The sequence below is a fragment of the Xiphophorus maculatus genome, chromosome 18 (genome assembly GCF_002775205.1).
Source record: "Xiphophorus maculatus strain JP 163 A chromosome 18, X_maculatus-5.0-male, whole genome shotgun sequence".
Taxonomy (NCBI): domain Eukaryota; kingdom Metazoa; phylum Chordata; class Actinopteri; order Cyprinodontiformes; family Poeciliidae; genus Xiphophorus; species Xiphophorus maculatus.
The window spans coordinates 26,917,298-26,932,872 of record NC_036460.1 but is presented as its reverse complement, the minus strand read 5'-3'; the positions used below and the strand labels follow the sequence as shown (position 1 = coordinate 26,932,872).

The window sequence follows — 15,575 nt, the reverse complement described above, 5'->3', positions numbered from 1 at the left end:
GCTCAACATATGTAAATATCAATTTATATGTCATCTCTCAGTCATCCAGCTCTGACATTTCTATTTTGTTGCTGAAAGTTTTACAAATGTTATTAGCATTGACATTTGGCAAGTAAAATTATCTCCAAGACATTACAAATGGGTGACATTTATTTTGTATTAAAGTGTTTTAATTATGAACCTACTTACAACGAGTGATTCACCTTTTGATGCATTGCACTAATTTTGAGAAGTATTCATTTTTTTAACAGGATTGTTTCATTAAGGTACTTTAAAAAAAAAATCTTCGGTAGTTAAAATGTGGAAATTGTCTGATGTAAAAATCAACACATTCACGCCTTAAATTCTTTTCCCTATTTTTGAAAAGGAGGCAGACTTCGGTGTCACATGTGCACAGACATAGTTGGAACATCGTGTACCTACTAAAATCAATAGCCATATGCTGTCTTGGGCCACACACGCAACACTGCAAAAAATACAAATGTAAAATTCAGGACACTTTTTTTTTTTTTTTTGTCCACAGGAAAAAAAAAAACATTGGTTTTTTGCTGACTAGCTGTTAACACATTTAAGACACACTAAGGCTTAAATGTATGCGATACGTAAAAAGAAAAAAAGGGAGGCTAATTGTCAACACAACGTGTAGATAATAACAAGGTCCGAGCGTGTCACATTTCACAGGTCAGGGAAAAAGTTTTAAGAAAAAATAAATAAATTCGGAGGGCTAATGGGTCCGCTACGCCAGCTTGACTTTGTGTGGGAAATGCTTGCATGTTTATCAGAATTGTTCTACCGTGGATGAGAGGCCACGGCTCACCAGTAAATTTATTTATTTTTTTTAACCCTCCAGCATTGTGCGCATGCGCGAACTTTCCGGACGTTAACAACAAGCCGAACTAACCGGAAGTAGAAATGGAGGACAGAGCGACAGTCAATGGGGAGACTCTTTGGGGAGAAGTTTTGTCGTAAAACCGGTAAAAAAATAAAAATTAAAAAAAAAAGTACAGCAACTTTGCTGCGCCCTGGCAGAGGAAGGGGCGAGCCGTGAGCCGGAGGCTGGAGGATAGACTGGCTGCACCGGCACCGGATCAGCTGTTTGGATTTCGCTGCGTTTCCGAGAAAAGCGTCGATTGTCTTCACCATTGTTCCGGAAGTCATTAGGACCTCATATGAACCAGCCACAATAGAGCGAGGAACTGTGGTGAGTTCCTAAAGGATCAGACCTGACACGGGCGTTTTTTTGGAAATATTGTGGACTTTAATGTTCTTAATAATTTAGTAACTCCCCTTTGTGTCTTTGCTAAGCTACAGCTTCTGCATGATAGCAGAGCCTGTTACAAACGCTAGGCCTAGTTAGCCTGGCCAGTGATGATGGAGGATAAACGGTTTTTCTGTAATAGTAAGTTACTTATCCACCATTAACCCATTTTGCAGCAAGTACATAAGGATGACTGACAGCGCTAAAACCCTCCTCCCGATTCTGATTGGTTGTTTTTGCTCCGGACTGATAAATTTCTTCAGAGGGCAATATTAGCTCAGAGAGGACATGGAGGAAGTACATCTTTTCACATATTAAAAATCTCATAAGATTATGACAAGTTGACCGTTTTAACAAATATGCAAAATACATTCTTTATCAAAGTACTGCATACTGCAGCTTCAAGCACATTCCACACGCATTTTAGTTTCCATCTGTTTAGGATTGCATGCAACCTGTTTTTAGCTCTATTTTACTTTATCCCCTTGTCTTCTACATTTTAAAAAAATTAAAATAGTACTTAAATTAAAATAGTAATTAAACTATAAACTGATTTTTTTCCCCATACTTGTATAAAAACTAATTTATTTGACACTGGAGGGAAAAATGGTCGAATATCACTAGGAATCATCTTTACAAATATTCCTCAGTTTTCTAGAAAAATGAAAAACAATTGCAAAATAGAGGTTTATTTTAGACGTGGCAATATTTCAGCAACAAATGTATAAAATGTATAAACCTAAAAAGCTCTTGTAGAAAACCACAGTTTGTCTCACTTGACTGAACTTGCATAATTTCACTCTATTAAATACAGTAAAAAAAAAAAAAAAGTCACAATTTTAGGACCAAAGTCTGAGGCGACGCAGGAAACGGGTGATCAATGAGGCTGCGTCTTGCAGGATTCCTGATGCGTTAGGCGATGGAAACCGCTCCATTGTTTTTCACGCAGCCTGCTGAGTGAGCTCAGATATTTCTCCTAAAGAGGAGCAGACTAAGGACCAACAGCATATGGTTGTTGATGCACCGTAAAGACACAAGACGGCCCCACGATGGAGGCCTCCCTCGTGAGCTCAAAAACAATGATCTTAATGTAGCTCTTCTAGTCGTTAGCTCTACACGTGTTTGCGTCTCAGTCATTCGAGCTGTCGTTCGAGCTCTCCTCACCTCCTTCCTTCCAGTTTTTCCTCCTTTTCTTTTTCGAGTCCAATTCTGAGTCCGAGTCCTTGAGGGAGTCGTGCTTTCGCTTTTTGCGACCAGTAGTCCGTCTCTCCTTTTTTCCTCCGCTGTTGCTTTCTTCCGAGCTGCTGTCCTCGTCTCTCCTTCGGGTTTTCACACTTTTCTTGTTTTTGTGTCGACCTTTACCTCTCTTTTTTTTGCTTGGCTTGTCTTTCATCTCACTTCTGTCGTCCGTACCGCTGTCGTCGCTCGAAGACTCGGCTTTCTTCTTCTTTTTCTTCTTTCGGGACGATTTCTTGGACCTCTTTGACAGACATGCTTCTGTGTGAGACTTGGATTTCTTCATTTTGCGGCGTCTGTTCTTCTTTATGGTTACACTTTTGTCACTGCAAAAAAACAATGTTAAACTAGTCAAAACACTGCAATGTAAGCACACCCTTTGCTTTCAGCACAGATGTGCTAGAAGCACATCTGTAAATGTAATTTTTTAGTTAAAATAATCAATATTTCCTATATTACAATAAAGCTCTGTGTTGAATCAAACTAATTGCTTTGGAGAAGCCCAATCAGTCCATCTCTACTTATGAAATTCATTATGATTGATTTGTGTTCCCACTATTGAAGTATTCCCACTAAATTGCCCCCACATATTGGTTTAATGAAGTTATTTTTACGATGTGTTTATGGTTGTTTTGGTTCCGATGGTTAGACTTAAAGGGGCCGTATTATGTGAAATTAACTTTTTTGAACATTACATCATTAAAACATTACTCCAGGTATGTTTTAATGTTCCCCCATCAAAACATGTCTGGAGTGTTGCTTTGATATTTTCATGCATGTTTGAGAAATCCTCTCATCTCCCGTGACAACCATTCAGCTGTGTAAAACGACTGGATGGACCTAGCTCTACTCGGAGTCGCAGTTTCCAAGCTCCAGAGTTTCTCATATTTGATATATACGCGTAGCATTTTTCACAACAGCTAAAGGTAACATAGTTACTTATTTGTGCTATAAAAAGACATAATGTGCTGCTAAAATACATTACACTGTCGCTTTAATATAAAAGATAGAAACAAAATGCCCACTGTCATTTTTGGAGCTACTTTGATCTATGTCAGGCTATTAATTTAACTCAAACCTAACTGTTATGTTACAATTGGATTCTAAGTCTAATAATTTCCAAATTAACTTGGATTCTGATCACGTGACACATTTAGGAATAAATAAATCAACGAGACCTCCATGTTTTAAACAGTGACTCTTTAAATCAGATGATACACAAACACGTACAGCCATGGTATTCAAACTGAATATGTTAAACTCAATATTTGACCCCGAATACAGTATTTGTTTCAAAAACTCCCAATAGAAATGAGATTATATATAACATAGTAGAAGAAGGGTTAGCAGTTAGTGCTTACTCTCTTATGGGCAAGATGGAAGGAAATAGAAGACAAGGTATCTGTTGGCATCCAATATAATGAGAAATTTGTTGGATTTGGTCAGCAAAAAGATGATTGTATCTTTAAGGTGGTTAAAATTGCTAAACAAGTGTGGTTTACATCCATCCATCCATTTTCTTACACCCTTATCCCATTGGGGTCCGGAGGGTGCTGGTCCCCATCTCCAGCTATCAATGGGCTAGAGGCGGGGTACATCCTGGACAGGTCGCCAGTCCATGCCAGGTGGTTTACAGTAAGAAATAAGATATAAAAATTGTGCCGTTTTGATCTGGATTTAATCTGGATTTAATCCAGATCATACCAGCTCTAATAAGCTTGAGGCTAACTGAAGGGCTGGGCCAACAGAGGACTTAAGATTATTTGCTTCTAGTATCTTTTTTCAGAAACTGAATTTTCAGTGAACAACAGCACATTCTCATGGAGAACATTCAGTTTTTAAAATCACCTCTTCATTAGGCTCATTTCAAAGGCTTCCTGGCTGATGGAGATACTGTGACTCCCAAGCAAATTATTTTTATTCTAGTTCTGACATTTTGGCATGCTATTCATACTGAATTGGTCCTCTTATTGGAGAATAATGTATAATTTACTTGGGGGAGAACTATGATTTGGACATTTTCGATTATTGCAGTTAGAAAAGCCATTACAGTAAAAAAAAAAAAAATTTAAAAAGGGAAAATAACTATGTGATCTTCAGTCGTCATAAAAACCCTATGTATATATATATATATCAAACATGGCTTAAAGGAAATTTGACTTTGCAGTTTGATGCCTTGAAATTAGGCCTCTGTCTCTTTAAGAGGCTCCTGCTATTTCTGACACTCTGCCTTCAGGAAGTCATCCCGAACATGCTTCTCATTATGCCGTTTGCAAACACTCTTACCGGAGCTCCAAGGTGGAGTTTGGTGAGAGCAGGTGTTTAGGCACCCCCTGAATGGTTGCCATGGGAGATTGAAGGGTTACTCAAACATGCATGAATGAATCAGAGCAACACTCCAGCAAGGTTTTTGATGAGGGAATGACATTATAATATGATAGAAAGGTAAAAAATTTACATTATAACCCTACTTTAATACAAAAAAATCAATCCGTCAAAATCAGAATGGGAAAGCACTTCATAGAGAACTGGAAATTGATTTTTGCCCTGAAAACACTGATAGTTGCATGAATGTCACTTCCAAACAGAATTGCATACCCAGCTTCCTTTTTCTGTTGCTTTGGCTTTTGTTTTTGCATACCTGTCACTGTCAAACTCCTCAGGATAGAGCTCCTTGAAGCCACTGTGCCCCCACCTGTGAAGTGGAACACGGCGTTCAATTACAGCGCGGGCGCTTTTTGGCGTGTCTCTGACAAGAAAACAAAAGCAGGGAACTACAAGTCGAAATGCCGAGAAACATCACGACGTCTACCTGTCTGGATCACCGGCCTCAAATTCGTAGAGCCTGCGTGTCCAGTACCGAGCCTCTCTGTCGTCGTGCTCCGATGCTCGCTGTCTGCCGGCGCTCGTGTTTCTGGGATGGTCGGACACTCGATCGCAGTGCATTCCTCCTCTGGAATATGATCAATATTTATAAGTCAAAAAGGGCAGCTGAAGTAAAATTGTCAAAGATTATTAGATTTCTAAGTCAACATTCCATATTCCCGTACGGGTACTCTATCCCGTGGTAGTAATCTATTATTATTTCGATGTAGGGAGGAAACGATTAATCGCGATGAATCGATAATTGAAATAATCGTCAACTAATTTTGTAATTAATCAATAACTGGAGTATCTAGAGGAAAAAAAAGGAATTTACTGAAAGAACCACACACTCAGAGCAGTAACTAGGCCAAAACTGTAAAAAAAAATATATATATAATTTTTAAATTGACGGTAAATTAAAAAAACAATAATTTTCTAACCAGAAAGTGGCATAATTTAACTTCACCCGATTTTCAATTATTATTACGCACCTTCTGCTATCCAGTTATTATTCATTTAACCCTTAAAAAGTAATCTACAGATCAGCCCTACACTCTACTGAAGTTAAATCGAGCAGAAAGGTCCAAGTTTTCCCAGTGTTAAGATTTTTTTTAGCTGCAGATTCATCCTTTTGTACAAATGATCAAATATATACTAAAGGAATTATATATTATTGCATTTTAGGCAATTAAATGCTTATTTTCTGATTTTAAAAAATGAATTTATTTGTATCTTTTAACATAGTTCTAATATTGCATAAAAAGGCTCAAGTGTTTAAATGACATACTGCAGAATGTGCCATTTTCTTATCTGATTGATTAATCATCGTAATTGTTGATAACTAAAAGAGTTCTTAGTTGCAGTCATGTTTCAGTGTGAATACAAAAATTCTGGTCTTTATCAAGATTTAAAATGTCGGACCTGCAAAAAGAGAGAGTATTGGTATTGGAGAGGTATTGGTGCACGGAATAATACTTAAAAACAATTTCCAGCCGGCGTAGGAGAAATGTGTGACCCGAAAAATGCGGATCTGTGCGGCTTTTGCTCGGCCGGCTCAAATTAAACTGGGATGTTTACTGCTCCCACCTCATAATGTCTGCGCTGGGCAAATGTTTGTGGTCGGACGCCTGGATCTCCCAGTCTCGCATCTTCCACATCTCCATCTCCTCTTGGATCTGCGGAGGATCAACAACAATATGTACATGGAAAAACCGGACATGCACACTCTGTGTGACGCGTTTACGTACTGCGTATTAATTTTAGTTATTGTGCCTTATGATAAAAAAAATGTGTACTTTTCAATGCCCTGACCTTAATTCTATCAGATAATATGCATAACCAATGTTTAAGCCCTGACATAACATGAAACTCAATGAATTCTATTTTAAGGGATTCAAAAAATGAAAAAAGAAAAAGAGACCCCTATTGTGTGGCAGTGAGCTGCAATTTTACTCAGCTGAAGGAGGAGAGCGGAGCCAGGTGAAACCGGCTGGCACAGCTGCCGCACATTGTCTAAGCAGCTTCTCTTATCATATGCAGTTGCATGCTGGGAAATGAGAGCCTGTCAGACGCAGCCACACAGGAGCACCATCCGCCTGCCAGCCTGCACCAAATTATTCCTGAAAGTGTTTTCTTTTTATATCAGCTGTTTAACAGTGCACTCCACTGTGTTGGGCAAACTCAAAAATGAAGTGGGTTTTGATGAGTCTCTGTCAGGAACTACTTAGCTTTAAAGGCACAGATTTATTTTTTTCTGAAACAAAAAAATAACGCCATCAGATGCTGAAATTACTTTTTCTTTTTCTACATAGCCTGCAGTTATTTGACTTACTTTGGGGATATTAATCATGTAGGAGCTATAAATTACCTTCTGCCTTGCAAAAATTATTCCTACTTTTCACATTACAGCCACAAACTACTATGCATTTCATGGCAGTTTTTATTTTTTGCAAGTTTCATCTATTAAAATTTAAGAACTGCATCATGGCCGAAATGACCAATGGAAAAAATGTCCGACAGTTTGTCTCGCACCAAAGGTTGCTCTTAGATTAGCAGTAGTACCTGCGTCGACTGCATTTTGGGGGAGTCAGAGGAACAAAACTGTGATATTTCTGGGGGTTTAACCCCCGTAGCACCAAGATGTTTTTTCACAGAATAGATGTTGCATAGTATAGGTTGGCAACAAAAGTGAACCAGAGGTAAAGCTGAACATCATCCAGCAAATTTGCACTTACCCATTGCTAGCTAGAAAAGGCATTTTAGCAGCTTGTTACTGACAAAACTTAAGACCTGTGATTAACATATTTAAGGCCAACTTATTTTTTTAAAGAATTTAAGAAATTTTAAGCCTTATTTTTAGATACATGAATTTAAGACTCTTTTTTATGCATGGATTTTATTTGACATAACACAACAGAGTACATAAGGTGAGAAAAAGAAAAATAATTATTATAAAATTTAAATTTTTAAATAAAAAAAATGTAAAGAAATTTTTTTTTTTTTTTAAATCTACATTTTTTACAAATCTGAAACGTGTTGCAGCAATACCACCTCCATCTGATTTCATAGAAAGGAGGAAGCCGTAATACTTGACAATGTTCTTCTTCTGGTTTTAAATTCTGTTTTTAAAAAAAATGAGTCAAATTAGCTCTTTCTCTTTTTCTTTATACGTGGTATTGCTGCAGTACATCTGCTAGCCTAAACTTTGACTGGAGAGCATGCTTTGATCCATTCCATTGTAGCTCTTTCTGTATATTTAGGGTCATTTTTGGGCTAAAGTCCCCCTCATTTCCTATGTTTTTCCTTTAAGCAACCTCTCTCTTTTAGCCATTCTTCCACAAAACAGAGAACTGTGGAGTTCATCACTAATAGCTGCTCCAGAGTTAACATAAATAATTTCGTACAGACGTATCAAACTATTATTTTTTTGTGTGTGGTAACAAAATGTTAGATACCATCATGATTTAATTTATCAGCTACAGTTATAAGTTGACATGCTGTCATGAATTCTATTAAATTTTTACATCCATTTATAGAAGCTAATTTTAGATGTGCACTTCATTTAAACACCCCTTACTACCTCGGTAATTACACGCTTATGTACATTACGGGAAAGATGGAGATTAGAGCCACCTACCAGCTTGACTATACTTCAAACAACAATTAGGAAAAAAATAAATAAATACTTTTTTCAGCCTCCTGCTGTTTTTAAACCGTACCAACGTCATTGTGCTTCACCGAGTGTTAGATCTCTTTTACAGTGATCTGTGCACTGACACCGATTAACATACCGCTCATCACAGATACTTTTTCCCCCTTTGATGTTCGTATCACCTGATATTTTGACAAACTTTACAAGAAAGTAGAGTATTAACACATATTGTTGCCATGGAAAATTACGTAAAGGAAGCACTAGTGAAAGTAGTTTTTATTGAGTTGGTCGCTTCCTAACACAAACACAGGAAGCCACACGCACCTTGTTGTGGGCATCTGTGTGTCGGATTACATTCCTCAACAATGTCTTCCCAAGCGGCTGCTTTGCCATGGCGACACCTGACGAGAGACCCACGTCCATCAAACACAAACGAAACAGCTATTCAGAGACTAAAGATCAAAAGTAGGTATGAAAAAAACAGGACAGAAACAGTCTTTCTCCATCAGCAACTAGTCGAACAGTCCCCAGTGTTGGCTCTGCATTTAAGCTAACAATGCCGAATAAAGGAGTGCGTGGCTTTTCAACAGCCTGCTAGAAGTTTACAACATTCATTCATTAAGCTACTAAAACTTCCCCAATGTACCATAAAAACGTACAAATTGTACCTTTCAGAAGCCAGCAGAATTCGAAAGGAAGACAACACAGCCTAAAGTCTTCACTTCCGCAGCGTCACAGAACGTGGCTGCTGATTGGACCAACGGCCTGTCGACAATAATGACGTTACACGGCTGAATCTTGTCTATGGCAAGTCGTTTTTACATTTAATAGATGGGGCGCCTTCTGTTAAGTTGGTGCAGATTCTATGAGTATATCATAAAATGCACATGTTACGTATATGCATATAAGGGGTACTTGTTTTTTGTTGTTGGTTGTGTTTATACTTATAATTTATAATTTCATCAAAAAGCCTAGGAATCTTAAATTCATGAGTGAAAATATGGTCTGGCATGGACTCTCATTTCTCTTTCTGGACAATACAAGAGATTATGGCTTTCACGTCAGACAGTTGTGTGTTGATGTTCATACGTATGACACCAACGACTGCCCTGCACTTACTGGTATCTGCTTTTAGAGCAATAATTAAAAACTTGAACTGTCAGAGTCAGACGAAGATCAAAGTTTCTGGCAACCACACACAGTGGGGAAGATGGTAAGGGATGAAAAAATATTTTAACATTTGCTTCCTAAGTTTTCTAAGTGCTGCAGGACTTCAAATGTTGTACTGGCAAACATGGCTTTGTATCCTTAAGAAAGTGAATATCATCCTCACTCTTTAAAATATAAAGATATCTTTAACAAAAAAAAAGAAAAGATGGAGGCCTCTTAAGAAAAGATCTGAAAATGTACCGTCACTGGATCTTTCAATTGGTTAAAAAAGCCACACATTTGACCAGATAGACATATAAATTGTTTACCAGACAAAAATGACCGTCTGCCAAGGCCATTTCAGTCATTTGACCTAAATCTAATTGAAAACCTGTGGAGTGAGCTGAAGAGAAGAGGACAAAGAAAATGACCCTGGGCAGTGAACGATCTGTAGAGATTGTCGGAGGAATGGTCAGCAATTCTGCTATCTAGTTTCACAAACCTTGTGAAATATTATCAAAGAAAACTAAGTGTCCTCTAGGGGAAAAACATGGTTGTGCAAAGTATGAACTACAACAACACTGATTACTTTTCCTCCCTCTACTAAATTAACTCAAATTAAAGGCATTTATTTCACTTTTTTTATAGTGTGATCATTCTACTGCAATAAAAGCAGAGTTTATTTTGAGGCTTTTTCTAGTACTACTTTTCCTAGGTAAAATCGTTGTGGATTGTACTTTATATTACAGGATCTCTGAATAGCGGTTATTTAATCATAGGTGAGGATCTAAATGCAGACTAGTTCATGGCAAATAACAGAGAAGGACGTGTCCCAGTAATAAGAGGGAAATGTGAGGCAGAGAGGCTGCTGAAAAGTTAAATAAAGATCCATATGGGGACAAACGAGAAGGGCAGGAAATGGATTTTCTATTTTAGAAAACAACTAAACTAAAGGGGAAAAGTGTAAATGATGCAGTATTATGAGAATTGTTTTAAAAAAACAAGTAATAAGAAGATAATAGTGCAACTCGGAATGCAGAAAATGTTGGAAAAGGAAAGAAGAAAACATTGTTAATCGGGTTTTGGAAGTGAAAGTTACACATAAAGCTAAAATCTATGGTGGCCCATTTATTACACTATTTGTTTTTATTGTTTTGCAATATCAGCTTCTCATATTCCAGGTCATAAATATCTAAATGCAACAACTTCATAAAAAGATTCAGAAACTGGGAGTGAGTGCTGCAAATCCTTACAAAAAAGTATTGATCCATCACATTTTCTTTAGGACGATGCGTCCTGCCACACAAACAAACAATGTCCAACTTTCTTCCTCATACTGAAAACCTTTTAGCCCTGTCAACGTGAAAGATTTAAAGAGAAGTTATATGATACTGCTGCTGAAGTACAGCTATTATGTGAAGAACTCCAAAGTTTGTTAGAGAACATTATTAAAAGAAATCCTTAACAAGACCTGGCCGCAGTTTGCCATAAGCAAGCTACAGGATACAGCATGAAAGAACATTCCACTGTCAAATTAGACTAAAACTTAACTTTCTGGCTTCCATTTGGGCCAGACAACCAACACACATCCTGACAGTGCCGCATCGTTCCGCAGGGATGCTTCACTTCATCAGAGATGGAGAATCTGGTCAGAGGAGGAAGGAAGATGGATGGAGTTAAAAACAGGGCAATGGAAACCTGTTCGAAGCTGCAAACCACTTGAGATCCCGCTAAAACCCACTGGGCTTTATGAAAGCTTTGCGTGTCCATTCTTGACTGAAATCTGACCCAAATAAACCCAAGTTACCTCTGAAAGCAGGAACTCTTTGTGTAACCTACTTTTGCTAAATAGCTGCCCTCAGTGGGATCCACGTAACACTACACGAAGCTCAGACGGGGTTCATCCAAAATGTTCCATGTACTTTTCTAATGTACAGCAATTAAGATCATTTGTTTGCAGACAACACACAAGATGGATGACTTTGTTCAAACCAGATAGGCTGTGGTCTATTCAGGCTGTCTTTAATGTACTTAATTTCATGATTCTCCTGTTTGTGAGTGAGATTGTGTTAGATCCTATGTCTCATCGTAAGCTTAGTTGAGTCTTGGGGATAAAAGCAAACATTATTTAACTAATTTTAGATCCAGTCATGGTTCACAGTTTATCTTATAATCTGAGCTGTTTATTCTACCTTCTCCTTGTAGTCCTATTGCCATCTGCAATAATGCACCGCCCCTTGTCAAAACCAACCAATCAGAGCCAGGAGGAGGGTCTCAGCGTTGTCAATCAAACTCTTGTACACATTGCAGCTGTGTTAATAGCAGAGAAACAACTCACTGTTAAGGGAATACTGTTATCAGTGGCCATGCTAACTAGCTTGCGCATTCATGGCAGACTTCATTGTGATGAACTAGCTGTAGGGCTGCAGAAAACAATGGAGAGTGTGTGAGCATGATTGATGGTGGTAACACACTCCTGGCTCTGAATGGTTGTTTTTGAAGAGGGAAGTGCCAAGCAGACCTGCTGAACAGATCTGTTAATGTTAATTCAGTATTTAGCCAACATGGACTGAATGACTTTGGTCACTTCCTCCGCCAACATTGCTGTGCTACAGGCAGAATGCAATTCGTCATGGATACCCAACTTCTCGTCCTGTACGCTGATTGGCCCGTTTTATGTAGCTGTTTGAAATTCTACTGGAGAAATTCACCACAGTGGGAGGAATCCCAGACGGAGGGAGATGAGAATCAAGCGGAATTGCGCAGAAAGGCAAAGACCAGGCTAAAACGTTATCTACTGCAGCTTTAAACCACTTTAAAACTGAATACAGTCTCCATATTTACTTAGTTATCTGAGACATTTCAAATTTATTAGGAATTCAGAAGAACAATTTGGGCTAGACGTGAGTGAGTCAGGAATTTCTTGGGCATTAAAAATTAAGATTATTGGAAATTTTACTTTTGTCAGTGAATATCACATCAGAAGATGTGTATCATTTTACAATAGAGTAAAGATGTTTTCTTTTTTTAAAGAAATAAACATACGTTCATTTCAAAATTAGGATTGTTAAAAATGGGATTAAAACCGATCTATAAAAGCAGAGTAACAGAGAGCCTGTGAAACGTGGGTTTTTCTCTTTTACGCCTACACTAAATATTAAATATTTCTTACCTCAGTAGAGTTTGACAATAAATATAAATGGGATACCAAGGAACAAAACCTTATCAGAGGTGCTTCATGAATATTTGTTTCAAGGTCACTAAAGTGAAAGAGCCTTGATAACTTATGTTTTGTAGCAGGCACAGTAATCATTTGCAATCAAAATTCCTTGTGAGTGCACAAACAATCTGCTCTATTTTAGCGACTCATTTGATTTACAAATTGTCTGCCAGCTTGTTGTCCCTGCGGCAAACAGGCTTTCTTCTCCCCTCCTGGTGGCCCCCGAGTACCGGAATGACTTTCCATCCACATTTTCGACACTGAAGTCGATGCTTATACATCCTCCATACATGAATCTTGAAAAATAAATATGATCCCCCCCCAAACCCTTATCTCCTATCTCACCTCCCAGTTCCCACAGTTGCATTATTGTCTGCCGAAATTTTATTGTCTTGCTCCTTGGGACCCGAGTTCGTCCTTGTGTTTTTAATATGTGAACAAAAACAATCAAAGTACCCCTGAAAGGAATGGAAATCAGTGCGTGAGGAAACAAAAACAACTTTATTGGGACTGAAAGGCTTTAAGAGGAGATGCTGAATGTGTCAGACTGTTGCTTTCTCTGCACAAACTGCTTTTCTTTCCCCCCCCCCCCCCCCCATCAAAATGGAACAGCTATCCAAAATATTGCTGCTGTAATCGCAGTGAAATATTTGAGCTATTGTCTGAGAGGGGACTGAAAACAAGCACATGCAATTTTTTTGTAACTTTTACCTGTAAAAAAAATAAAGAAGACTTTTGTAAACTGTGCATTTTCTTTCTTAGCTTCACAATTTTGCTCTTCTTTACTTAAAATCTGACTAAAATACACTAAAGCTTGTGTTGGCAAAGCACAGAAAAAGTAAAAAAAATTTAAAACTTTTACAAAAAAGCAAAGATATCATCAGTACTTGTTGCAAGCTAGACTCAGCATGATGCGTTATTGTATGAAAATATATTCCCAAAGTAATATTTGTACTTTTGTTGTCGACGACAGGCACACACTCCTGCTTCTGCTGTTTTTCTGCCTATAAATCAGCTGCAGCATCAGTCTGTCTCTGCGTCACATACATATTCATGGGTCTGCAGCACAGTAGCTCATTGAAGCATGTGCCGATGATGCTTATACAGAATTTAAGACTGTCATTTGGCTCTGGACAGAGCTGCAAGCTGCCACATAAAGAGCTGCTTCACAGTTTAGTTGATGACACCAGCAACATTTTTAACAACTTAATGATAGTGTTCCCATGGCCCAAAAGCCTCTTAGAGGGACGATTACCATAAGAACCACACGCGTACGAGAAAGCCTTTCATTTCTGTGAGCTGTCACAGACATTTTAAATTACACTTCTTTTTTTTTTTTTATTCGCAGGTTTGTCGTTCAGGTCGGCGTTTGGAATCGGAGGCCCTTGCTTTTTAACGTAAGAGGAGCTGCAATTGTATGGTTGCGGGTTCGGGAACCCACAATGTCGTATTTGGCATTTTCATGTCGTATACGACGTGGTCTGATGGCCTAGATTGCAATTCATTTCTGCAGTTAGGCGCGTTAAGTCATGGAAGGGAACAGAAAAGCATGAACAGTAAAATAACGTGTGTATGTGTCAGTAATACTGTGTGCAAAATCACCTCGAGTTTGCACTCTTCACCAGCTGGAAGAACAAGAACAAACTTATTTAAACAAAAGTACATAAACTACGATGCAAGTCGTGGCATTCGGTACGTAAATAGTGGAACATATAAAAGTGCTAATGTAATTTAGAGGATTATAGCAAAATCAAGAGAGAAAAATTGAGAATTTATGGCCACTGGGTTTTTTTCCACTCTACTTCCCATGCATGTTTGGATGCAGAACCACAGTTTCCTTGTTTCTTTTGTGAGTTAGTCCCCTTATGATAGGATTCAATGATAGTCTCCAGGCGCTAGTGATCCCCATCATTATACCAACTAGACATGAGCTGATAGATTCAAAATCCTGAGAATATAGATACTAAGTCGGTTTCAGTATCGGATCGATAGTGTGATAAGATTGACTTTCGTTTCAGATTCCCTCTTGAAATTTCATTTTAATAAAAACCAATTTGATCTCAAGCTATTGTTTTTGCACTTCATTTTGACAACAATTGACACTCAAATTTGTTTTGTTCCTATTTTGTTTCTGTTTATCATGTAAATATGCTACTAAGGTATTTTGTAGACACATATATATACTCTATCTAAATTTTGTCCTAGGTTTTAACTAAATAGTTGAATGGAAAAAAGCCTCGATAACTCCTAAATGTCAGAAATGTGATGATATATCGCACTTGAATAATAAGTTAATATTATTAACTTATAATAGTTAATTATAATAGTTTATATATAGTATCGGTGATACAGGCTCACCGATACAGAGCCTGTATCGGTGATACAGGCTGTGTTTACTTGGTATCAGATTGATACCACAATATGAAGTACTGCACACCTCTAATACCGACACACATAAAATTGACATTTCAGATTAAAAAATCAAAAGTTAGGTTTTTATCATAGCTACAATCCATATTCATAAAAATGAACAAAATAACACTTGCTATCCATGTACCATTTTATGTAGTTATTTAATGTGGCATAATAGGTATTTTTAACTGAATTGATAAAATTAAGATAAATGTTTTCCATTGCATTTTAATTTATCAAAATTCATTGTCTAATAAAGCTCCTAAAATTGTTTGTTGATTTTG

General features: G+C 37.7%; 1 protein-coding gene across 2 annotated transcripts; it reads right to left on the bottom strand.

Annotated features, from left to right (window-relative positions):
* Window positions 1–1,931: 1,931 nt before the first annotated feature.
* On the bottom strand, window positions 1,932–9,242 carry nkapd1 (NKAP domain containing 1). Of its 2 annotated transcripts, XM_023350846.1 has the most exons (6): window positions 9,179–9,242; window positions 8,835–8,911; window positions 6,446–6,534; window positions 5,307–5,447; window positions 5,136–5,189; window positions 1,932–2,820 (listed from the first exon to the last, which is right to left on the bottom strand). In XM_023350846.1, exons 2-6 carry the CDS (start codon window positions 8,901–8,903, stop codon window positions 2,388–2,390), a joined length of 786 nt encoding a protein of 261 aa, XP_023206614.1. In that variant the 5' UTR covers window positions 8,904–8,911; window positions 9,179–9,242; the 3' UTR covers window positions 1,932–2,387. The 2 variants fall into 2 exon arrangements, with proteins under 2 accessions (XP_023206614.1, XP_014329235.1); XM_014473749.2 differs by lacking the exon at window positions 9,179–9,242 and having other exon boundaries at window positions 8,835–8,948.
* Window positions 9,243–15,575: the final 6,333 nt, after the last annotated feature.

Excerpts from the sequence above, each read along its gene's own strand:
- nkapd1 (XM_014473749.2), bottom strand. The coding sequence starts at position 8,933 with ATGGACGTGGGTCTCTCGTCAGGTGTCGCCATGGCAAAGCAGCCGCTT. Across the intron at positions 6,535-8,834 it reads ACACAGATGCCCACAACAAG|ATCCAAGAGGAGATGGAGAT; the intron begins GTGCGTGTGGCT and ends GATCCTCCGCAG. Across the intron at positions 5,190-5,306 it reads GAGGCCGGTGATCCAGACAG|GTGGGGGCACAGTGGCTTCA; the intron begins GTAGACGTCGTG and ends TCCACTTCACAG.